The sequence below is a fragment of the Halichoerus grypus genome, chromosome 3, assembly GCF_964656455.1.
Source record: "Halichoerus grypus chromosome 3, mHalGry1.hap1.1, whole genome shotgun sequence".
Classification (NCBI taxonomy): domain Eukaryota; kingdom Metazoa; phylum Chordata; class Mammalia; order Carnivora; family Phocidae; genus Halichoerus; species Halichoerus grypus.
In genome coordinates, this window is record NC_135714.1 from 151824533 (window position 1) to 151850294 (window position 25762).

Genomic DNA, 25762 nt, shown 5'->3' on the forward strand with positions numbered 1-25762 from the left:
GTCAAATAAATAAATAAAATCTAGAAGAAGAAGAAGAAAAAGAACGAAGAAGAAGAAAGAAGAAGAAGAAGAAGAAGAAGAAGAAAGAGAAGAAGAAAAGAAGAAGAAAGAGAAGAAGAAAAGAAGAAGAAGAAAAAGGAGGAGGAGGGTAGGAAGGTCAGAGATGTAATTGGGAACCCAGTCCCCCACACAGTGACCTAGAATCAGGGCGGATATCACAGGCATGAAGAAGTGGGGGGATCAAGCCCCACAGAGGCAGACCCAGCCCTGGGGGTCTGCACTAGGAAGACAAGCTCCCAAAATATCTGCCTTTGAAAACCTTTGGGGCTAACTCTGGGAGAGCCAAAGGACTGTAGGAAACCATCTCTATCTGCCTGATACCTAGCACTGAAGCAATATTTTTTAAAGGGCATGGGTGTATATGAAGGAAATTAATTGACTAATTTCAGGATATGTGCCAAAGGGGCAGGGATCTGCAGGAGCTTTCTCTGGGAACAGAAGTGCTGGTGAGTCTAAATTTTCTGACCCTCCTTTAGTCTAGCTGCAAGAGCCAGTTCTGACACTTTCCATCTACTTGGCTAGCACCACTTGCTCCATCTAACCCATTCACCCCAACAGGCTCCCCTCCAAAGTGGCTCCCACTGCACCACCTCTGGTATCTCTCCAGAGAGACTCCCGCCATTGGGGGATATACAATATGATATAATATACATAAAACATGGAAGAAGAAGTAAAAATGTAGTGCTTTCACAATGTGTTTAAACTTAAGTGACCATCAACTCAGTATTGATTTCTACATACATAGAATATTATATATGGACCTCATGGTAACCACAAACCAAAAACATATTAGATACATAAAAAATGAAGTATAACACCAAAAAAAAAAGTCAAAAATCACAAGGGAAGAAAGCAAGAGAAGAATAAAGGAACAGAGAAGAACTACAAAAACAATCAGAAGAGAGATACGTCCATTAGATTACTCCTTTCTGCCCGTGGACGCCGCAGAGTAAGCATCATTAAAGTCTCCCCTCCCACCGCCGTCATGTGTAAGTCAGAGTCTCCCAAAGAGCCTGAACAGCTACGGAAGCTCTTCATCGGAGGTTTGAGCTTTGAAACAACCAATGAGAGTCTGAGGAGCTCTTTTGAGCAATGGGGAACACTTACGGACTGTGTGGTAATGAGAGATCCAAATACCAAGCATTCCAGAGGCTTTGGGTTTGTCACGTATGCCACCGTGGAGGAGGTGAATGCAGCCATGAACGCAAGGCCACACGAGGTGGGTGGAAGTTGTGGAACCAAAGACGGCTGTCTCAAGAGAAGATTCTCAAAGACCTGGTGCCCACTTAACTGAAAAAGATTTTTGTTGGTGGCATTAAAGAAGACACTGAAGAACATCATCTAAGAGATTATTTTGAACAGTATGGGAAAATTGAAGTGATCGAGATCATGACTGACCGAGGCAGTGGCAAAAAGAGAGGTTTTGCTTTTGTAACATTTGATGACCATGACTCTGTGGACAAGATTGTCATTCAAAAATACCATATTGTGAATGGCCACAACTGTGAAGTAAGGAAAGCCTTATCTAAGCAAGAGATGGCTAGTGCTTCATCCAGCCAAAGAGGTCGAAGTGGTTCTGGAAACTTTGGTGGTGGTCGTGGAGGTGGTTTTGGTGGGAATGACAACTTTGGTCGTGGAGGGAACTTCAGTGGTCGAGGTGGCTTTGGTGGCAGTCGAGGTGGTGGTGGACATGGTGGCAGTGGGGATGGCTATAACGGATTTGGTAATGATGGAAGCAACTTTGGAGGTGGTGGAAGCTATAATGATTTTGGCAATTACAACAATCAATCCTCAAATTTTGGACCCATGAAAGGAGGAAATTTTGGAGGCAGAAGCTCTGGCCCCTACAGTGGTGGAGGCCAATACTTTGCCAAACCACGAAACCAAGGTGGCTATGGTGGTTCCAGCAGCAGCAGGAGCTACGGCAGCGGCAGGAGGCTTTAATTACTGCCAGGAGACAAGGCTTAGGAGGAGAGGAGAGCCCGAGGAGGAACGGGGAAGCTACAGGTTACAGCAGATTTGTGAACTTAGCCAAGCACAGTGGTGGCAGGGCCTCGCTGCTACAAAGAAGACATGTTTTAGACAATACTCATGTGTATGGGCAAAAAACTCGAGGACTGTATTTGTGACTAATTGTATAACAGGTTATTTTAGTTTCTGTTCTGTGGAAAGTGTAAAGCATTCCAACAAAGGGTTTTAATGTAGATTTTTTTTTTTTTTGCACCCATGCTGTTGATTGCTAAATGTAATAGTCTGATCATGATGCTGAATATATGTGTCTTTTTTTAAATGTGCTGTGTGAAGTTAGTCTACTCTGAAGCCATCTTGGTATACTACCCCAACAGTGTGAAGTTAGAATTCCTTCAGGGTGATGCCAGGTTCCATTAGAAATTGATTTGCAACCTGCTTGGGCACAGAAGCCATTGTCTCCACAAACCTTGGTGTAGTTGAACTGACAGTTAATGTGTTGTGACCTGGAGTTCACCATTAAAAGGGTCATCCAAGGAAAGTCCTGGAGTTTATTTGGTTATTAATATGATTGTTGGCACATCCTATGCAATATATCTAAATTGAATTATGGTATCAGATAAAATTATAGATGGGATTAAAGCTTGTGTATCACCCATTATCATGTGTAATCAATAAACGATTTAATATTCTCTTGAAAAAAAACAATCAGAAGACAATTAACAAAATGGCAATAAGTGCATGTCTATCAATAATTATTTTTAACATAAATAAACTAAATGCTCTAATCAAAAGACATAGGGTGGATGAATAGTTAAAAAACAAAAAAACAAAAAAACAAGACTGAATACATGCTCCCTGCAAGAGACTCAGTTCAAATCTCAAGACACATACAGACTAAAAGTGAAGGAATGGAAAAAGATATTTCATGCAAATGGAAACATAAAGAAATCTAGGGTAACAATAATTATATAAGACAAAATAGACTTTAAAACAAAGACTCTAACAAGAGACAAAAAAGAGCATTACATAATGATAAAGGGATCAATCCAACAAAGAGGATAAAACAATTGTAAATATCTATACACCCAACACAACAGCACCTAAATATATAAAGCAAATGTTAGCAGACATAAAGGGAGAACTTGAAAGCAATACAATAATAGTAGGGGACTTTAACACCCCATTTACACCAATGGATAGATTATCCAGACAGAAAATCAGTAAGGAAACAGTGGTTTTGAACAACACATTAGACAAGATGGACTTAACAGATATATAGAGAAGGGTCCATACAAAAACCTCAGAATACATCCTTTTCAAGGGCACATGGAACATTCTCTAGGATACATCACATGTTGGGCCGCAAAACAAGTCTCAATAAATTTAAGATTGAAATCATATTAAGTATTTTTTCTTTCTTTTTTTTTTTATGTTTTATCTTACACTTTTTTTTTTTTTAAGTAAACTCTGCGCCACACATGGGGCTTGAACTCATGACCCTGAGATCAAGAGTTGCATGCTCTACCAACTGAGCCAGCCAGGTGCCCCTCGGGTATCTTTTCTAATCACAACAATGTAAACTAGAAATCAACTACAAGGGAAAAAAACTGGAAAAAAACACAAAAACATGAAGGCTAAACAACATGCTACTAAACAACAGAAGTCAACAAAGAACTTCAAGAGGAAATCAAAAAATACATGAAGACAAATGAAAATGGAAACACAACAGTTCAAAATCTTTGAGATGCAACAAAAGCAGTTTTAAGAGGGAATTTATAGCAATACAGGCTTACCTCAAGAAACAAGAAAAATCTCAAATAAACAATCTAACCTTACACCTAAAAGAACTTAAAAAAAGAACAAAGCCCAAAGTTAGTGGAAGGAAGGAAATAATAAAGATCAGAGCAGAAATAAATGAAATAGAAACTAAAAACAAAACAAAACAAAAGAAAGAAAGAAACATACAACAAGAATAGAAAAAATCAAGGAAACTAAGAACTGGTTCTTTGAAAAGATAAACAAAATTGATAAGGCTTTAGCCAGACTCATCAGGGGGAAAAAAAGGAGAGAAGACTGAAATAAATAAGCAATGAAGGAAAAGAAGCTACAACTGAATGAATGAACACGGAGGGTGGGCCATGCCCTTGGCTTTAGGGAGGTTGTATCTTCACATGCCCACCTCCACTAGCAAGGTAGAGGATGAGAGCAAAAAAAGGCACACTCCAGCACCTCCATCCCAAGAAAAATCTCAACAAACCCCTGCCCCTCCAGCACTCTTTAATATGACCAACTGGATCACCATCACATAAAATCCAGTCCCCTCTTAATCTGCTGCCTTTGCACTGGTTCCTGGGACAAGTGAGTCCATGCACTAGCCCCTCAGGCTCCCTGGATGTAAACCCCATTGGTTTTCATGGTCTCTTTGGTGCAGGTCTCAACGGTTGGAGTGCCCAGTGTGGGGCACAAATCCCTCACTCTTCAGGGAGAGGCTTCAGGAGTGAGGTCCCTCCCTATTGTGTGTCACAGAGCCAGGGATAGGGTTTTGGTGAGACCGTGTCTCTGCCTCTCCTACCCAATCTAGATGGGGTCCTTTTATCCCTTGTGGAGAAAGCTGTTCAGCTAGTTTTCAATTCTTTTTCAGCAGGAATTATTCAGTAAGATTTGGTGTGTCTACAGAGGAGGTGAGTTCAGGGTCTTTCTAGGCTGTCATCTTGAACCACCACATAATTTACAAGTTATTCTTGTAACTTTTATTCCGTGAAAATAAAACACAATAGTTTTACAATTCATTCAATGGCAGTTGTTAATCATCAAATTAGCAATGGTTATCTTCAAAAGTTATTACATTAGCTGTGCCATCATTTCTTGAGGATGAGCAAATACCTAGAGTCACAGACATTTCCCATATAAGATGCATCATCTAAATCAGATTCAATTTATCACCAGCATTTATAAAACCAGACCTAGGAAGAGAACTAGGTCTGAGGACACATGCATGGTCTTAATATAGTGAATGTTTAGCCTGCCCTGATTATTACAAAATCAGAATAGCAAGAATATTCACAGTATAAATTATTCTTAATGGACAAACCAATAAGGAAAAAAAATGGACAAATGACTTAACTAGACTCTTATCAAAAGAGAAAATCCAAATAACCAATAAACATATGAAAAGATACCCCATCTTAGTTGTGATCAGGGAAATTAAATTAATCCGCCATGAGGGACCACTAGATAACCATCAAGTTGTCTAAAATGTAAAGGTCTGACAATACCAAGTAGTGCTAAGGATGTGGAATAACCAAAATCCTTATACATAGCTGATGGATATACAAATTAGTAAAAAACACTTTGCTAAACAATTTGACATGTAGGACAAATTGATGTCATGCATGCCCTGTGCCTTAGCAATTTCACTCCAAGGTATCTCTCCTCCAAAAACCAAGCCTGTGTGCACAGGATATAAGTAACAAGAATGTCCACAGCAGCACTCTTTAAAACACATGGAAACAACTCAAATACTTTTCAGCAGTCATAAATCTATTAAGTAGTCAATATACTGAGGTAAAAACCAATGCTGCACACAGAAACACAGACAAATCTTAAAAACATAATAAAGAAGGAAGCCAGCCACAAATAATACTTTTGTGCTGCCGCTTATATATAGGTCAAAAAGAAGCAAATTAAACCACCCTCTTTGGGGCGCCTGGGTGGCTCAGTTGGTTAAGACTCTGCCTTGGCTCAAGTCATGATCTCAGGATCCTGAAATCGAGTCCCACATCGGGCTCCCTGTTCAGCAGGGAGTCTGCTTATCCCTCTCCCTCTACCCCTCCCCCAACTTCTGCACTCTTTCTCTCTCCCCCTCTCTCTCTAATGAATAGATAAAATCTTAAAAAAAAAAACAACACTCTATTTAGCGATGCATACTGAAGGGAAAATCATAAAGCAAAGCATGAAAGAGATGATTATCCAGGTCAAAGCAGCGGTTGCCTTGTGGGGGAGGTGGTAGGCTGTGGTCACTTAAGGGTTCCCTGGGACCTTCCGTGATGCTGGAAAAGTTCTGTTTTCTTGATCTACATGGTGGTTACACGGTGTTTGCTATATGTTCCGTCACTAAGCTATGTACACGATTTGCTTATTTTCCTTTATGTGCATTAAATTTCATCATTTAACAGTGATTTATTTTTAAAGTTTAAAAATAAAAGCCATGGGTGAACATAAACCTGCACATAGAGGAAAAAAAGCAGTGAAGTCATTGCACTCAGGAACTGTGTGACTAGTCGAATGAGGCATCTGGGAAAGGGGCTTGCTCCTTCAACAGGTTAATTTATTAATGTAGCATAGAATGTGTAGTCATTGTGTTGTTGCTTTTTTTTTTTCTTGAAGGCAGACATGATACGGAGAGCACAAAAATTCTATGAAATGAAAAAAAGAAGAAAGCACCAACAGAGCAACATTAAATGGGAGATAATAAAGCTGTTTGTGTTTCCCTGGCACTTTTTCCCCAACAAGATCTCAGGCAGGAGGTGAGAACACTCAGCACAGTTAGGAAAAGCTCCTGCCCAGAGGTTGGGATGGTGATTTAATCAGGATACACACAGGTGGAAAGGAAAGGGTCCATCCTGCGCACATGCTAATCTCCAAATGCATTGTAGATTTGCTTTTCCAGAAACAGGTATAGGAGGGGTTCAGAAGTATTTGGAAGATGCTAGGTCCATTCTTTCCATATTCCCAAGGGCACGACTGATCAACTTAAAATACATGGAGAAGGACAGAGTTCTGAACTGAGAATCAAAAGAGCTGAATATTTTATGCCAGCACAATTCACACCTTGCTTCTTTCCTTTGTGCAAGCCCATTCACCCATTCAAGCCTCATGTCCTCCATCTCTAAAAGAACGAGAAGGTACCACTGAGTCTGCTCTATGTCTTGGCAGCAGATGGTCAGGCTACGGCCTGCATTCTATGGCAGGAATTTTATGCCCCATGCAGAGTCTCCTGGGAGTCTTCCATGGAGTCATGCAAGGGAACACTCAGCCTTGATCTAGTATTGAACTACTTACTTCCAGTCCACTAGCACCCCTCCTCTTCCCCAACCCCATGCCAATCCACAGTGGTGCTCTCAACAACACACATTGTTGGAACCCAGAATAAAACTCGCCTGGCTATTTTTTGCATTCACCAATAGATCTCTTGGAGAGAGTATGCTGCAAAAAAAGAAAGAAACACAGCCATAATGGTGGAATTTAATAATGAATAAAGAGGAGGAGGAAAAAAAGAAGGAGGATAAGGTGGTGGTGGTGGTGGTGGTGGTGGTGGTGGAGGGGGAGAAGGAAGAGAAGGAAGTGAATAACCTAATTTCTACCAGAATGAGTGTAATGGACTTCGTAATTTGTCATCCTCAGAAAACCTTTTACAATGCACTTTTTGAGAAGAGGAAGCTGAAGCTCAGAGATGCTAAATAATTTATCCAACGGTATGTGACTGCAAAATGGAGCATAACCAATAAAATTATGCTCTACTGTCAATTTACAGACTCAGAATCCTACGGCTGTGGGCTACTTGAGTACAAGCCTGCCTCAAAGGACAAGAAGATAACCAAAGTAAGTGTCTTCTCAACTTTTGGTCCTCCACCCACCACTTCAGGGAAGACAGACCTAATGACCCTTCCCCAGAGCTGTGTTCCTATAGCTCCAGGGAAGTGGTGTCCTGCTCTACTCTGAACACTGGGCATCCAACCTTGAACACCGCACTGATCTGGCTCTTCCTGTGAGAGAACAGAAGAGAGTTTCAACCCACCCATTCCAAGAAGAGTACCTTTCCCAGGACCCTCAAAGTTCCCAAATACTAGGCAACATTTCATACTAGTCATTTGGAAAATGAAGCCCCTCAGTGAATTTTTCTGGTTGGCAGATTCCCTGCACCATCTGCCTCTAGCCAGGTGAAAAAATCTGCTGCCCAAAGAGAAGGCTACCCCTTCTCTGCTATGTCTGAGCCCCTACCTAACTCTTGGGCAGACCAACAGTTGACACCTTGAGACCCTTTGTTTCTTGAAACACAGCAAGTTCTTCTTCACATCCTTTCTGGTCTTAAATTAAGCCCAGGTTTATAATATCACTTGTCTGGTCTCCTGTGTTCTCAGGGAACTCTGAAGGAAAGGAGAAACAAAATAGAAAGTAGACATTTCCTGCATTTTTCTATCATACACATGAAGTTATAGGATAAATATTTGGGCCTGGTCTCTGCACCTGTTCAGCCTTGACTGAGTTCCTTCTTTTCCCATGATTTGTAAAAAAGAAAGTAGCACAGACAGGACCAGGGACTCTTCTTCCCCTAACCCTGAAGAAGCCTGTCTCCCCTGGGTGCCCTTCCAAGTAGAATGAGGCCAGTGTCCAGCCCCACCCAACCTTGTCCAGCTCTATAAAGGAAGCTCCCAGGCAGCCACCCCCAGGAAGTTCCAGGTCTATGCCCTCTCAAGCAATGAGGTGCTCTCTCTCTGGATTACTCTTCCTCCTGTTGATCTCACTGCCTTCAGGTAAGATGGCGGGTACAGGTCTGATCATGAAAGTAGGGGTCTTCCGAGGACACAGGCACTTAAAATCCTTTATGGGCATAAGACCAGCAGGGGGACACCCAATAGCAGATGGACCAGCAGGCTAGGGATGGGATGTGAGTTGGTGGTCTTCAGCCCTTGCCCTGCTCACCTGTTACCAAATCCTGAAGGTCTACCCAAGCTTGAGAGAGAGGAGCCAATTTCATGACACACACATCACCGTTCAGCTATTCAAATTCCTATTTCCCTTAACTTCCTCTGATTAGCCTTAGACGTGGCGGCCCTCACTGAAATAGGATATGAGGTGAGAGGACAGGATGCAGAAGGTCAATCACAAAATAATAAGCCACCCACCAGGAAGAGAGGGCAGGTCTAGGATTTCTCCAAGCCCCGTAAAGCCTGATTTTTCTTTTCCATGTTTTTTTTCCTTCAGGGAATGGAATGTTTGGAAATGATGGAGTAGAAATTCGTACTTGCACTGCACTTAAAGGCAGGTGCTTCTTCGGTTGCAGAGTGGGATGGAGATGGGTAGCATTCTGTCACAACATATTGTCTTGTTGCATAAAAATGAAGAAAAATATCCTCCCTCAGGCAAATGAGCCATGACCCTCACCTCATGGGTCCAATTAAAAGGATATATGAATGGCTAAAAGGACAAAATCCCCTCTGTGTGTGTAAAGATCATTGACAAGCCATGGGTAGCAAATGAGGGGCAGATTCTCACCAACTTACTGGCAAAATTCCAGAGGTATTTTGTGAAGGGGCACTGTGGCAAAATGTATCTCCTGTTCTTTTTTCTGCCCTCCCAACCCCAATCACCAATTCCTATTTCAAATTTAAAGTCAGTTGATGAACACATGGCCATAGGCCCAAGGAGATGATGTATGCTGAGCTCAATCACCATAGCTTACTCTGTGCCAGTCACACTTTTAAGTGGTTCACGTATATCAAATCACTACATCCTCACCACAAAACCTTTTTTTTTTCTCCAATTTTGCAGATGAAGGAACTTTTCCAAGGTCACACAATCAGTAAGTGTAGGTTAGTAGTGGGTTTAAGCCCAGTCTTGATCCAGTGTCTTTACTGTCAATCTATACCACCTCCCAATTATAAGAATCAAGCTGGAAGTATTCACTGTAGTTTGTAGTGGTTGTAGGTTGTAGTCCAATGAGGAGTCAAGAATCCAGCTAGATCCATGGAACAGCAGACCCCTCAAAACTCTCCCTATGGCTTAAAGCTGTAAATGTTCCTGGTTGCTCCATTGCATTCCTGACTCTACTCAGCAGCTCTGATGCTTCAAGATCAAGGTTGCCCTAAGATTCCACACACCAACCATCGCTGCTCTCACCACTGTGGTGGAAGCAATGAGCCAGACATACCCACACCCAAACTTCCAGCTGTCTGTGGGGTAGCATTTTTCCAGCAGCACTTCCTTACTACCCCTCCAGTGCCCCAGCCCAGGGGCAGATGTAACAGAGCTTCTTAAAGACCCTTGTCATTAGCTGCTTAGGAGGAAGAACAATAGCTGAGTGTCAGTCAGGGTTTCCCTCCTCCAAGGATGTGTCTGAAGGAAACACATCTGAATGTGTGCACTGGAATGCTAAGCAGGGCTTCATTCTTTCTGGAAGTCCTGCCTGCTCAGACTCATCCACTTTAATCCTCAACGTTCCAACAAAAAAGAAAAACCAGAAAGCTTCAGTAGTCCACAGGGCTGGCCTCCTCGGGCATCTGTGTCTTAGCTAGTCCTTTTGGTTACATCTAGAGAGGTTCTGTGGTGTTGGGCTACCTGTATTTGCTAATTAAACCCACCCCCTAACCAAAAGAAAAGGAGAGGTGGGTGCAAAAGCTTGCAAAGTAATATAAATGCAATGAAATTAACATAAAAGCAGGAAATACAAAGAGAAAACTGGGTGAAGGGAGAAGGCTAATATTCTTTCACCAGATTTCAAAAGGGTCCACAACCCAAAATAAAGGCTAAAGATCTCTACCCTTTTCTTGTGGTTCCCAAAACCACGATCATACCAGCCTGAGGTGAGATACTGCTTTAACTTTGACAATGGGATGGCAGAATAGACACACAACACCGCCTTTGATGTTCTTCAGGACAGCTTAGATGAGGCTGGAACATTCAGTTATTCTGGCTAAAAACCCACATATGAAATAAATAAGCATACTGATTTATCACACATAAAAGCCATTTTGTACTCACCTCGTGGCTTCATGGGTACAACCTTTGAAGGAGTGGCCACCTGCTCTGAGGAAGCCAAAACTACTCATCTTTGTTCTCCACATCACAAGGCAACCATGGGGAAAGTCCATGATTTAGGTTTTGCAAATCAGATGTCTGTCCCCAGGCTCTGGACTTGAGTAAACAATATCACTACATCGGTGCCATTGGGAAGCTGGTTCATCCTAGCGCAACAGACTGCTTCAGGACCCTGCTCTAGCAGAATGACCCTTCAGGACTCCTTTGCTTATGGCCCTATTCTGAGCCTTCTCTATGAGGTCTCAGATATCTCTCTAGTGCATTCCCCTTAGGCTTAAAAATGCCCAGAGTTAATGTAAGTCACTGGAAATCAAGAAATCTGAAGGATATGGAGAACTTTTACTGATACCTTATCATACAGTCATTTTCTTTATTTTTTTTATTATTATGTTATGTTAATCACCATACATTACATCATTAGCTTTTGATGTAGTGTTCCATGATTCATTGTTTGTGTATAACACCCAGTGCTCCATGCAGTACGTGCCCCCTTTAATACCCATCACCGGGCTAACCCACCCCCCTCCCCTCTAGAACCCTCAGTTTGTTTCTCAGAGTCCATAGTCTCTCATGGTTCGTCTCCCCCACCGATTTTCCCCCCTTCATTTCTCCCTTCCTACTATCTTTTTTTTTTTTAACATATAATGTATTATTTGTTTCAGAGGTACAGGTCTGTGATTCAACAGTCTTGCATACTTCACAGTGCTCACCATAGCACGCACCCTTCCCAATGTCCATCACCTAGCCGTCCCATCCCTCCCACTCCCCACCACTCCAGCAACCCTCAGTTTGTTTCCTGAGATTAAGAATTCCTCATATCAGTGAGGTCATATGATACATGTCTTTCTCTGATTGTCATACAGTCATTTTCACGTTAAATTAGGTAATGTGTGGAATTACCCCAGCACTCCTGACCCTGATCGCTACCCACACGCTGTGAAGCCAGGATATCAGTGGCAGTAGGAACTGAAACAGGCATCCATCTACACATGCAAAGGGAAAGCAGATCTCAGGGACAATCAGACCCTGCCCCCCAACACTACCTCCTCACTCTAAAATTCTTTTTCCTGGATCAAACTTGGAGGTTTAAAGTTTTGGCTATGTTTCAGGTCTGGGTCTGCCATAAAAATTACCACAAACTGCGTGGCTTAAAACACTAGAAATTTGTTTTCTCACAGTTCTAGAGACCAGAAGTCCAAAATCAAGGTATTGGAGGGCCATATTCCCTCTGAAAGTTCTAGAGAAAAATCCTTTTCTGTCTCTTCCAAGTTTCTGGTGGTTATTAGCAATCCTTGGCTCTCTTTGGCTTAGAGCTACATCACTTCAATCTCTGTCTCTGTCTTCACACGTTCTTCTCCCTCATCTGTGTGTGCCTCTGTATCTTTACATGGCCTTCTATAAAGACACCAGTCATTGGATTTAAGGCTGGCCCTAATCCAGTATGGCATTATCTCAATTAATTGCATCTACAAAGACTTTATTTCCAAATAAGGTCACGTTTCAAAGTTCCAAGTGGACAGAATTTGGGGACAACACCAGTCAACCCAGATTCACAATTTCTTTGGGGCAGAGAGAATCCCTTCTTTACTCACGTTCTTTTTACACACAATAAGAAGAGCTAAGACCAGGAGAGGATTTGCAAATAAACCAATCTTTGCTATGAAAACCAACATTTTTCCCCTTCCTTTTTCCCCAGACTTCCCCTGGAGAAGACACAAAGAAGGATAAGGTGGTCCCTCACCTCAAATGCTCAGAGATTATTTGGAGAGATAGAAGTCTAAATAATCACAACATGAACTGGCAGAGTTCATAGTAATCCATGAAGTGACCTGTAGGCTTTCCTATAACACAATAAGCTTGTATTCCCCAGCTTTATCCGGGTATAATTGACAACTTAAGGTTGTATATATTTCAGGTATACAACTTGATGATTTAATACGCATTATGAAACAAGCTAATGCACATATCTATCATGTCACACAGTTACCGTATGTGTGTGTGTGCGCACGCACACACGCATGCGCGTGATGAGAACACTTAAAATCCACCCTCTCAGCAATTCTCAAGTGTACAATACCATATTGTTGATACATGAAGCTTTGAAGTCAAAGTGGAGGTGAGCTATAGGGCATATGGCAAATCTGGTATGCCTTATGTGGAAGCATAGAGAAAATTCTAGAAAAACTAGTCCATGCAGAGACAGCTAACCCAGCTGGAATGAAAGTAGAAAGTACATCACCAATTCTGTGCTCCCACTTGGGCTGTCATTTCAGAAGTCATATATTAAAAAAAAAAAAAGTGTAATTAGATAATAATGATAGCAAAATCCCAATCCTATGTGCTGAGTTGGCATCAAAGGGATCCAGATCTTGAGCCACAGCAACTCTTCTCAAAAGCCGGTTTCTGTACCCTTCTGTGCCCACAATGCAGAAGTAGCTCCAACTCTGTAAGCCCAACTTGAGATTCCTCTTGCCAGCCCAAACAACAGAACTCTCTCTCTCTCCTCAGCCCTCATTCCCAGCTTAACTTAGCCACCTTGAGTCTTCTCGTCTTTTCTCTCACCACCCAGTTCCCAATTTTGCATCTCAAGAGCACCAAAAACCACACTGGGAAAAAATGTTCTTGGTGGGGTGGGCGAGAGGAGGTGAAAGAAAGGGGAAAGGGGGGGAGAACAGGCTTGCACTAAACAGTGCCTCCGTGATGTCCCCCTGAGAACCAGTTCGTGCTCTCCGCCCAGCCAAGAGACTCAGAGTCATGGGTGGGGCCTAAGATGAGCAGTGAGGTCATAGAGCCGGTACTCTGCACACGGAACTAGTCATGTTGTTGTCATGACTACTACATCCACCATCACCGGGACTGTGATGAAAGGAAGAGTTCTATTAGCAAGACTAGCCAGCCACTCCCTACCCGTGGGTGCTCAGAGTTCCAGCAGAAGAGTACAGGCCTCTTAAGTGTCCCCAGACAAGTATTCAGCAGGGATCACAGGTCTCCATCCTCCACGATAAAAGCCCATTTATGCTGGGCACATGCGCAGACATCCAAGCAGACAGGAGTGAGTGAGCGCGACATGGCTGGGGGGGAGGGGCGGGTCACAAGCAGACACCTGGGGTTCAGGAAGGGCCTGTTGGAAAGTTCAGAGGCCCATTCCCTGCCTTCTTTCCTAGCCAGAGTAACCATGGAGCAGCAGTGAGCTCCACTGGTCAGGTCCAGGTGGGATCTTCTACCCACAAAATCCAGGTAGCCGCCTCTGCTGCTCAAGTCTTGTCCACAAGCCACCAGCAGAGAGGTTCTGACTCCGTAAGACGGGAAGTATTTTTGAATCAGCCTGTTGGGAAAGGAGTGTCTTCTACATACGTTGGTGGTTTGATTTGGGGATATGAGCAGTTTTTCCTTCAAATTACAAAATCTCCCAGCTCATTTTACACAGTCCAGGCATGGGCTTCTAAGGACAAGAGCAACTGCGCCATCACAGAGCCAGTAGGGTTAACAGTTCCTTAAGTTCCCCGCCCTCCAAAAATTCCCAAGTGTTGCATACGCCACAAGCAGCGCCAGCCCTAGTGTGTGGAGTTACAACCGGCAATGCTCACGACCACATGCCGAAGTGACGATGCCTTGACTATTCCAGACCTCAGGTTGCCTCTGGCTTGTGGCTTCTTAACCCAGACTCTGCTCAGGACCAGTGGGAAATACAGTGATTGATTGCCAACCACAAAGCTTCACACCTCTGGTCCCGTTCCCGCTCTGCTCTAATTCATTCTAAAGCACAATATTGCAGGCCTGTTCTGGCCAGCAGAGAGAAACCTGGAGCCACATCTCGTTGATTCTAGATTCCCAAATCCCACGAATGTGGCCTGAAGCCCAATTCACTTTGTGAGACTCACATCACTGACTCCAATGTGAATAATATAAATTTTTTGTCCACAAAAGCCACTTATTCTTTTTCTTGGATGCTGTCATTCATTAATCTTTATCCTCCCAAAATGGATACTTGTGTCATTTTTTTTAACCTCAGGGCACAACCTCACATTTATTCCACTTTGACTTTGTGTTATTAGATTTGGTCTCTCACACCAACCTGTTGAGCTCTTTCAGGATCCAGATTCCTTCACCCTGGAACAAGTCAAGAAATCCATTGTGGGGGTGGGCAAGATGCGCAGCACCATGGCCAAGCCCACCACCTCTCCCAGGAAGATAGGGGAGCTACAAGCCAAACTTAGGGAACATCTGCACCCCCTGACTCCACTCCTGAGATCCTTGCCTTTGGTCGTACGTGTAAGTTCAGGGCAATAATGAATAAACTATGAGGCAGATGATGCTGGTATTTGGAATTTTGCATCCTTCTCTTTGCTGCCAACTTCTTTCTCTTTACTAGCCCTCCTCCTAACCCACTCTAAGCAAAGCACATCCCAAAGTGCCCAAAGCAAGTTAACTCCATAAAGAGAATCTTAACTGCAAGAGTTAGCAAACATTTTCTATAAAGGGCCAGAGAGCAAATTATTGAGTGGCAGCTACTCAATTCTGTCCTTGTGTCATGAAAACAGCCACATTTCAATAAAGTTTTATTTATAAAAACATGAGGTGGGTGGGATTTGGCCCACAGGGCTCAGGTTTGCCAAATCCTGCTCTAATAGAAGGTTTCAGGTGCCTTGGTCCGCTGTGGAGCTCTGGGTGAGCCCCACACTAAATGCCAAGGGCCCACAGAAGCCTGGACCAGGATATCCGCCCTCAAAGGGCTTACAATCGACATGTGTTTATGAAAGATGAATATACAAATGGCAACATTCAATGGTATCCATTAATACCACCACTGTTCTTTCATTCACTCCTCAAACATTTGCTCTGCAACTACCAGGTGGTAGGTAAATGCACTAGTCTGTGGAGGATGTGGAGAGGGACGAGCCCCAAACACTGCCCTCGGGGAGCTCCAACCAACTGCAAGCCTCCTGGGACTTCTCTTCCAGGACTATCGGAGGGAGGATGCACGTAGATCACAGGGTAAAAGACAAGAGCAGGAAGTGGGGTACCTGAGTCATCCCCCATACACCACCCTTCTTTATCCTACCAATGTAACTTTGGACAAGGTATTGACCTTCTCTAATCTCAGCTTCTCCTCCCTATTTAAGATAGCAATACTACGCCAAAGGATTCTTATGATGCTTAAAGGATGCATATGTAAAACACAGGGCCTGACATATATTAGATGCTTAATAAATGACAGTTTTATTCATTCAGAAAAACAATGTTCCTTACAAACGCAACTCCTGACCATTCTATACAATTCTGAGTTATGTGTATTTCTTTTAGGGCAAGAACGAAGCTCCCAGAATACAAAAACCCATTCATTTCTTCATTTGTTTTTTTTTTATATTCACTTATTCATCTAATGAATAGATAATTCATGGCTACTATGTGAACAGGCACCCAAAAAGGGGGTGGGGGTGGGGGTGGGGGGAAACGTAATCTCTGTTCTCTTTTTGAATTTATAGCATAGCAGAAGTAATAAACCAAAAGTAATAAATAAACAAACAAATCAATAATCACAAAATGGCCACTGCTTTGAAGGAAGGGTGCAGGGATACACTAATATCTATGGATATGTGTGTACGTATATACATATGTGTGTGTATACATATGTGTGTGTGCGCATATGTAACCACACCCAGATCAAGATATAGGCTATTTCCATCACCCCCAGAAGATTCCTTCATGCCCGTTCTCAGTCAGTAACCCCTCTAGAGGTAACAACGATTCTAAATTCTATTACGATCCATTAGTTTTGCCTGGGATTGAATTGAGGTACGGAGAATCATACTATATGCAGTCTTATGAACCTAAGTTCCTTCATTCAACCTAAGGTTTATGAAATTCATCCATTATGTTACATGTAACAGTTGTTCATCCTTTTTTATTACTGTATATGTACCACAATTTATTTATCTATTCTCCTGTTGATGGGCATTTGGTTTATTTCCACTTTTTGGTTAATACTGATTTCTTAGTAAAGACTGACAGTTTCCAAAGTGGCTGTACCAGCGTAACACCCGTCAGCAATGCGTGAGAGTTCGGGTGGCCCTCCATCTTCACAAACACCTAGCATTGTCAGTGTTCTCAACTTCCAGCATTCTGCTGGATGGGTAGTGATGTCTCATTTGCATTTAATTTGCATTTCTCTAATAAGCACAATACAAGCATCTCACGTGCTTGTTGGCCATCTGGAGAGCCTCAATCGTGAAGTGCCTGTTCAAATCTTCTGCCAGTTTTTCACTGGGCTGTTTGTCATTATATTGTTGATTCATAGGCCTTCTAATACATTTGAGTTTGCAAATACATTGGTGGTAATGAAATGACGGTCAGCTTTAATGCAAGCTTCCATAGGGGCCCCTGGGTGGCTCAGGTGGTTAAGCATCCGACTCTTGATTTTGGCTCTGGTCGTGATCTCAGGGTCATGAGATCGAGCCTGGAGTTGGGCTCCACGCTGGGCATGCAGACTGCTTAAGATTCTGTCTCTCTCTGCCTTTCCCTCTCCCTCTGCCACTCCCCACTTGTGTTCGCTCTCGCTAAAAAATAAATAAATAAATGATAAATAAATAAATAAATAAATAAATAAATAAAATCAAGCTTCCACAGCCCTAGTGACATAAGGAAGCCATAAGCCTATCACTAAGTTAGTGACGGAGTCCAAACAAGAACGTGGGTCTCTTGACAGCCATCCCACACTTTTCCTACTCTCTAACACGCTGTAATGTGTATACACACACTTGACATGGGAAAGAGGAGAGAGCAGGTGAAAACAAGTGCCACAAAATGCTATTATACTGTTTGTCTTTCAAAACAGTGAACCGCTGTGTTGTGACCCTGTGCCAAGTCCTGGAAGACGTTGTAATTATTCAATGAATAAATAAACTTGACCTCTCATAGAGACCAAGTTTAAATAGACTACAGGGAAGAAAGAAATCAATCCATACAAAGGCAAAACAACTTTCATTTAAAATCCACTCGTTCCTACTGTTTCTGTGTGCCAGACATTAAAAGCCAGCTCTTCTGTCTCTTTTCGCCCTGTTTCTCTGGGCAGGCACTGCCGCAAGCGTCTCTTACGGAGTATGACTCTTTCCCGCCACCAGATGGCAGACTCTGTCAATTGTGCGCCTCGGCGGCCTTCCAATTGCGCAGTCTGCGGAGCGCACCAGCGGGCGGCGCCCCCGTGTCGGCTCCAGAGTCCTGCTTGACCATCGGTTACTTGCTTTCACTGGAACTGCTCGTGGTCAGAGCACTGCCGGGCACAGAGTCAATATGCAATAAAAAACCAAAGTAAACTAATAAAGGCAGAGCCCTCTCTGTGCTAATTTCTCCACAACACTGTCCGTTCTCCAGACTGCTCAGCGACCTGTATTGCAGAACATGACAGTTTACAGGAATAAGGCCGTCGCCTTGGCCCCACAGCAAGTGGAAGTCAGAAACCACATGAAAATTCAAGCCAAGGAGCACTGCAATGAGTGTCCTAACCCTGAATTGGAGGAGGGGTCCCAGAGCTGGGTGAGGTTATACCAAAGGGACCCTCCCGCCCTGCTGGGACTGACCCAAGGAAGGCAGCCCCACGCGCGGGCCAGTAGGGCAGCAGACGGGAGGATCTGCTGCTGGAGGCAGCTCATTATCTGAAAATACATACACATCAACGCCTGGATCCAGAAAGGCCCTCAAAAATCATCTCTACAGATGAGAAAACCGAGGCCCAGGGAGGGGAAGGGACTTGCCCAAAATCCCACGTGTATTTGGGGAAGGGAGCCAGCCAAAACGGCGGGCCACAGTTAAATTTTTTAAAATCTTTTTCAACCTCCCCATCTTGCAAAATGGATACATGCCAACTTGTGTAGGACCAGGAAAAAAAAAAAAGGACCAAAATTAAATACAATCTGATGATGGTGCAAAAGGGACTTAAGTCATTGAATCGCTTCTAAGAGCCTTTGGAAGCTCTCAGATCTAGCTCCCCCTCACTTGTCCACACTGCGTGAAGCAGAACCTGCACGTGAGAATGACAATGGGCGAGGGAAGGCCAAACCTCTAGGGCTCCAGAAGCTAGGGGTTACGGTTCCTATTTTCACCACCAGAGGGCGCAGCGTGCCTATTTTTCCCCTCCTTCCAGCCCCCAGCCAAATTGTCCACTGTTTTCCCCATCTGTGGCTCTTTCCAGGGCCAAGAGGACCACTCTTGCCACTTTTCCATTTATAGGAGGCAATTTTCAACAACGTTTGGAAGAGTGAGACAGAAACCTGGAAAAATCTGAATTTGGATATAAATCTCACATCATACAGTTGATGAAACTACCTGGTTTCGGGGTGGGGGAGGTTGGAACGGGAAGAGGGACATATTTATCCCAGTTTTGTAAAGGAAATCAATTTCTCACTGTTTAAGAGATGGAAACATTAGCAAAGATAAGTTCTAAAATGTATCAATTTGAGGTGAAGGAATTTTTTTTAAGAATGGTTCAAATCTGTGTTATTCAAAGGTCAACTGGACTTTAAATATTTTTTGAGGAACCCAAAAGACGTGAACAAATGGGAAGATTCACCATGTTCATAGATTAAAAGGCTCGATATGGGCACCTGGTTGGCTCAGTTGGTTAAGCAACTGCCTTCAGCTCAGGTCATGATCCTGGAGTCCCGGGATCGAGTCCCACATCGGACTCCCCACTCAGTGGAGAGTCTGCTTCTCCCTTTGACCCTCTCCCCTCTCATGCTCTCTCTCACTCTCTCTCTCTCAAATAAATAAATAAAATCTTTAAAAAATAAATAAATAAAAAATAAAAGGTTTGATACGATGAACATGGCAACTCTCCCTAAGTTAACCTATAAATTGAATGTGACCTTTTTAGTTAAGAATCAGACAAGCTAATTTTAAATCTCATAGGAAAATATTTGAAATTAAGAATCTTATCAGAAATTCTGAAGATGAAGAGTATGGACAAGTAGCCTTCCTGGGTGTTAAACACTATTACTTAGTCTCAGTAATTAAAACCAGACAGATCACCGAAGTGAAGATACAGACCCAATAAAAATGAGCATTTAGAAATGATAAAGAAGCCATCTAATCAAAGATTATTCAATAATGTTGGGAAAACTAGAGACCCATCAAAAAAATTATAAGGTTGGATCCTTATTTCACACACTACACTAGGATAAATTCCAAATGGATCAAACTTTTAAAGATAATAAGAGGAATCCATAACAGTACTAGAAGAATGCATAGAACAATTATTTTATAACCCGTGTACCTGTAATAAAGTTCCAGTACTACTATGGACTGAATGTTTGTGTGCCCCCCAAATTTGTATATTGAAATCCTAACCCCCCCTCCGAGGTGATTGTATCTGTAGGTGGGGCCTTTGGAGGTGACTAGGTCATAAGGGTAGAGCCCTCAAGAAGGCGATCAGTACCTTTATGAACTTCAGGAGAGAGCTTGCTTCTCTCCCTTCTGCCCTTCTGCCATGTGAGATCAAAACCAGAAGACAGCTGTCTACAAACCAGGAAGTGGTCGCTCACCAGACACGGCATCTGCCCATCTGCCGTCATGTTGACCTTGAACTTGCCAGTCTCCAGGACTGTGAGAAATAAATGTTGTTTAAGCAGCTGGTCTCTAGAATCTTGTTATAGCAGCCCAAATGAAGACAGACACCTTTTTAAAAATAATAAACGGACTGCACGAAACCAACAATTTCTGCATGTTAAAGTCAAAACACCTCAGTATTACAAACTGGCAACATAATCAGGAAACATCATGAATACGAAATTTTTAGAAGTTGGAGTAAAACTTCCAATTAAAATCTTTTAAAATTTTAATAAGACCTTTGAAATTACTTCTCTGAATGTATATTTTTCATATCCGTTTTTATATTTCAAACAGTCCCAGACATTTCCTGAGAGGCTATTAGTGATGAGATCCTCACATTTTTTTAAAAGTCCTTATCTATGAGAAATGCTGTTCACACCTGTGGGTGATAAAAATCAACTTAAACCATGTTTACAGTTTCTCAAAGATTTGCAACAGAATTTTACATGAAGACTCTAACAGCCCTTCTTTTCTTTAGTTGACCAATACAATGTTCAACTAGTCTGTAACAGTGAGAATCGAGTTTGAACCCATATGAAACATTCCAAAATCAGGATGCTCTGACTTGTTGAACGTGCTCTTCAAAATAATGAGGAAGCTCTAATATGAGAAGAGTCACCATTGGCGGGCCAGGTGGCCACCTCTTAAAGAGCATGTCAGTTGCAACCAGAGAAAAGCAGCTGGAAAATGTGGAGACAGATCCAGATCCAGATCCTGCCAGGAGCTCTCATCTAAAGCCTTGCACTCCCATCCCTTACCAGCCATGCCTTGGCAAGACACCTGGCGCTTGGCACAAGGAACACCACCTCCTCAGGCAGCTCCGTGGCCCTCGGCTATAATGGACCGGCCGGGTCTGCAGCGGCCTGGGTGGGTATCAGGGGCAGAGGGCCCCCCCTGCTGTGCTCGGCACTGAATCAGAGCCAACCACAGAGGGCACAGGAGGGCACAGGACTTGCTCCCTGCCCCCCGCCCCCACCCCCCGCACAGGATCTGCTCCCTGGGGCCCTGCCCACCCCGGTGCCCTGAGGGGAGGCCCTGGACAGCAAGGAGGCACCTGGCTGGGCTCGCACTGTTCCAGGCTCAGCCCAGGGCCGAAGGGCTCGTCCACATGCCAGGGCACCCCAGTTGGCTGATGTCTTAGGCTCTTGCAGCTACTGTCACAAAGCACCACAGATTGAGTAGTGGAAGTTTATTGCTCCCAGTTCTGGAGGTTGGAAAGTCCACAATCAAGGTGATGGCAGATTGGGTGTCTTCCTGATTCATAACCAGGCCTCCTTGCTGGGCCTGCACACCGTGAAGGGAGACGGGGCTCTCGGGGGGGTCTCTTTTATAAGGACACTAATCCCTCATGAGGGCTCTACCCTTAGGACTAGGCATCTCCCAAAGACCCCACCTCCTAATGCCATCACCTTCTGAGATTAAGATTTCAGCCTGTGAATCTGGGGGGACACAAACACTCAGAGCACAGTAGATGTGAGCTCTTGGCCTTAGCTGCTCCATCTTCCGGGCTTGTTTTTTGCTTTCTTTAATTTTCCCCCTATTTCCGACTCCTTCGCTTTGTACATTCACACGTCCTATCCTACTCCTCGGCAGCAGCAGAGGTTTTCATCTGCCTGGCCAAGAAGCCCAAGATGAACTTTCAAGACAGTCCAAGTGACTTAGCCAGTGCTGGACTCCGTTTCCCTGAGACCCCAGGATGCACAGACTGCTGCTGTGAAGCCCCCAATGCTGATGCTTCCTCTGCTCTTCTTTGCTCCCACTTTCCGAGGTTCCACCTACTCTTATCTACCTCCCATCAAGAGCTTGTCTCCAGCCCTTCCGTTCCCTGACAGACCCGTCTTTACCTGTGCCATGGGGCCCGGGACCCTGGCGCTCAGACGGTCCTTCTGATCTTGACCACTCTGATTCTTAGTCCATCTGGTCTTACACCCATGGGTACCCTCACCCAGAATGGGCTCACACTCCTATCACCCCTCTAATCTTACCTTGCAACACTCTCTGTTGTTTAATTTGGGTGGGAAGGGGTGACTTCCAGCACAATTCCTCCAGGACCACCTTCCTTCTAGGAGAGCAGGTGGGATTGGTCCAGACCCACCAGCAGCTGCCACGCTTCTTCCTCTTCCCCCCACAATCATGCTGCAGTTCTTGCTTGGGGATACTATATACAGAAACTGGGTTTCAAAAAATTAAAATATTATATAGAAAATGGACACCAATGTGAATCCACCCAGCTCATAAAGCCAACTCCAGACTGGCCTTTGGTATACAAACCAATTCTGTCCCCTCTGGGGAAGACCTTTGCCATTTGTGTTAAAAAACATTGCCTATCTCTGGCCTTGGGAATTTTCTTCACTCAAAAGCACTGAGCTGGGGCGCCTGGGTGGCTCAGTCTATTGGGCGTCTGCCTTCAGCTCAGGTCATGATCCCAGGGTCCTGGATGGAGCCCCAAGTCGGGCTCCCTGCTCAGCAGGGTGTCTTTTTCTCCCTCTCCCTCTGCCCCTCCCTGCTGCTTGTGAGCACTCTCTCTCTCTCAAATAAATAAATAAATCTTTAAAAAAAAAAAAAAAGAATGTACAATAGCCAAGAGTGAACTATGATGTAAAGTAGGGACTCTGGGGGATAATGACTTGTCACTGTGGGTTCATCGATTGTAACAAATGTATCGGCTGCTGGGGGAATGCGTTGATCACCAGGGAGGCTGTGAGTGTGGGGGCAGAGCACCTGGGAACTCTCTGTACCTTCCACTCAATTTTGCTGTTCAGATAAAATGCTGTAAAATTTTTTTTAGAAAAAGAGGAAGAGTGAACTATACTATTTATCGCAGTACAAGGGTAGAGTGAGTCTCCCGGACAATGATGGGGAAGGGAGCCAGATACAAAAGAGCAGTGCTTGATGACTCCATTTACATGAATTTCAAGGACACACAAAACTATGGCCGAGGTCCTGGTTGCAGCGGGGGGGTGGGGGGTCAGCACAGAGACACGTCTATGTCTGGATCTGGGCATCGTCTACAAGGTCCATTAGTAAAAGTGCATCGATCTGTACACATAAGATTTGTACACTCTATGCTAAACTTTAATTTTAAAAAAAATGTATGTGACACTAACAAGCGTGCCCACATCTCTTCAGAAAAATGAATCGAACCCAACCTTTGCTGAGGTCCAGAGAGAAAACTCGCAAACCGCGTGGGGCTCCTTCCAAGACAGTGACAAATAACAGAAGTCCCTATAGAGCAGGGCAAAGCGTTTACAGTTTGGAATGTCCTTTAGGTCGTTTTTTTTCTTCTGCAGAATGGCATCTGGTCAAAAGGAGTGTTCCTATCAGATCACGGATTAAATCATTCACGGTATCAGCTGGATGAAATTTGCAAGAGACTCACAAATTCCCCCATCTCTGACATTTCAACCAAACTCTCATTTTCTCTTCCCGATTTGCTAACAATGCACAGACGCTCCTCACCAGGCCCCTGCCCTCCCGGGGGAGCCCATTCCCACCCACCACCACCACCACCACCACCCCCCCAACAATGGGCACTCCCTAGATAAGACTCAAGATTTCCAACCTGTGGCGCCAGTCTGGGAAAGGCAGACAGAGCGCGGGCCTTGTGGCCCCTCCGCCTGCTCCCCTCAGCCCTTCCCTTCCCTGGCACCAAAACAGATGACTTCATCTTCGGGACCCAGCTCCTATCTGCTGCTCAGCCTCCCGGGACCGGAGCGGGAAGGGAGCCTGGAGGCAGAGGACAGCCCGAGCTCTGGTTACTTTGGCACAGGCTGGAGCTCTGTGGAGTGTCAGCTGCAGCCTCCAAATCGGAAGAGCCCCGACCTCCTTCTGGGGGTTCCTGCAGCCCCGGCCAGCCATGCCCCTGCATGCGGCCCCTTCTCCCGGCGCAGCCTCCACCCTCTTCTGTGCCACACTTGGGTACAGGGCAGCTGTAACTGACAGCCACCACTTAGCCAGGCGCAGAAGGGCAGAAGGAGTCTCCCTTTGTCCCTCGGTAGGAAGGTTCCATTCCTGGTCCTGAGGCCCCACGCCAAGGCAGACCGTTTATTTTTGTTCATGTTGGTAGTCTCAAACCAGCTAAATGTGTGACTAATGCAGCTTGGGAATTACAAGTCCCAGTCACTGTCCAGTGTCAGTGTGTGCTTTCCTGCCCCAGGGTCGTGTGAGCCTATGGAGACACCAGCGGGGAGCTCGGGGGGAGACCCGTCTGGCCACAGGGAAAAGGCTGTGTCCTGCCCGGTCATGTCACTGCGTTGGTGGTGTCACTCACTGTCCAGTCTGGTCCAGGGCTTCAGAGATGCTGGCTCCTTCCCCTGCCAGGGCGAACCTCATGTTGTCGCCCACAGACGACCAGCTCGGGAGCTGGGCTACTGGCTTCCCACAGCCACGTGACCTGAAGCAAAGTAAATTAGCTCTCTGACCACAGCTGCCTCATCTGTAAAATGGGGATATAATTGCTACTCTCCCAGACCACTGTTGTAATGCTCAAATAAGTTAATAAATTAGTACTTTATGCCTGGTGTGTAGTAAACAATAAATGGGGGGGCGGTTATTACTAGAGTCTGCCTGGTATCAGTGGTCTCATATGGTGGTCAGCTTCTGCCTTCCTCCTTCAGCCCCTACAGCCCATGCCATCTTTTCGGTACACAAAGGGGGACTCTATGACCCCCTCCAAGGGGCCCCTGGGCTCCCTCTTGCTGGATCACAGGAGTAACATGGGCCTCATGCTCCCCTGGACTCCATCCTCTCCTTCCAGGCCAGGACACACTGATTTCTGGCATCTCAACCACCTCCTGATTTCCGAAATTGCCAGATGGAGAAGTGGACTTTGTCAGGCAGACGTCTGTCAAACGTCAGAGGACAATTGCTTCGTGCCTCTTCCCCACCCGGGAGGGAGGGTGCCAATAGGTGGGGAATGTGCCGTCCTAGCAGCTCCCAGCTAAATGCTGTCCCCCAGGCCCTCTCTCTAGCTTTCCACTCACTTCCTGTGCCTTTCTGGAAGCACCAGACCAGTTTACTCTCTCGAACCTTTGTGCAGCCCCTGCATGTCCCTTCTTGGCCAAGAGTCATCTCCTAGAGGCTGGCCATGGGGCAGGTGGGCAGGGGGTGGAAGGGTCCAGGACAGTATTCCCATCCCAGATTTCACATTCTTACCCTCCCCAGAATAGCTCTAATAGCTCCCTGCATTTTTATGAGGCTTTCATCGTTCCATTTCCTGACTCTAACAGAACTTATCTCCCCCACAACAGCTCCATCTGGACCTTCTGGTTCTGGTTCTGGAGAGCAGGCCCTGTGTCCATCTGACTGCTCT

The 25762-nt window shown here is 44.6% G+C and overlaps 1 protein-coding gene, 1 non-coding gene and 1 pseudogene across 2 annotated transcripts; 2 read left to right on the top strand and 1 right to left on the bottom strand.

Moving 5' to 3' along the window:
* The first annotated feature begins 1045 nt into the window (after positions 1-1045).
* On the top strand, positions 1046-2004 carry LOC118535788 (heterogeneous nuclear ribonucleoprotein A1-like; annotated as a pseudogene).
* A 2961-nt stretch (positions 2005-4965) lies between these two features.
* LOC118535845 (small nucleolar RNA SNORA72) lies at positions 4966-5097 on the bottom strand. The gene has a single exon (XR_004917374.1). It is a non-coding gene; the product is annotated as a small nucleolar RNA SNORA72 (small nucleolar RNA).
* Positions 5098-8509: 3412 nt separating this feature from the next.
* Positions 8510-9188, top strand: DEFB136 (defensin beta 136). Its single transcript, XM_036092402.2, has 2 exons — positions 8510-8564; positions 9016-9188. The coding sequence occupies exons 1-2, from the start codon at positions 8510-8512 to the stop codon at positions 9186-9188; spliced, it is 228 nt and encodes a 75-aa protein (XP_035948295.1).
* Positions 9189-25762: the final 16574 nt, after the last annotated feature.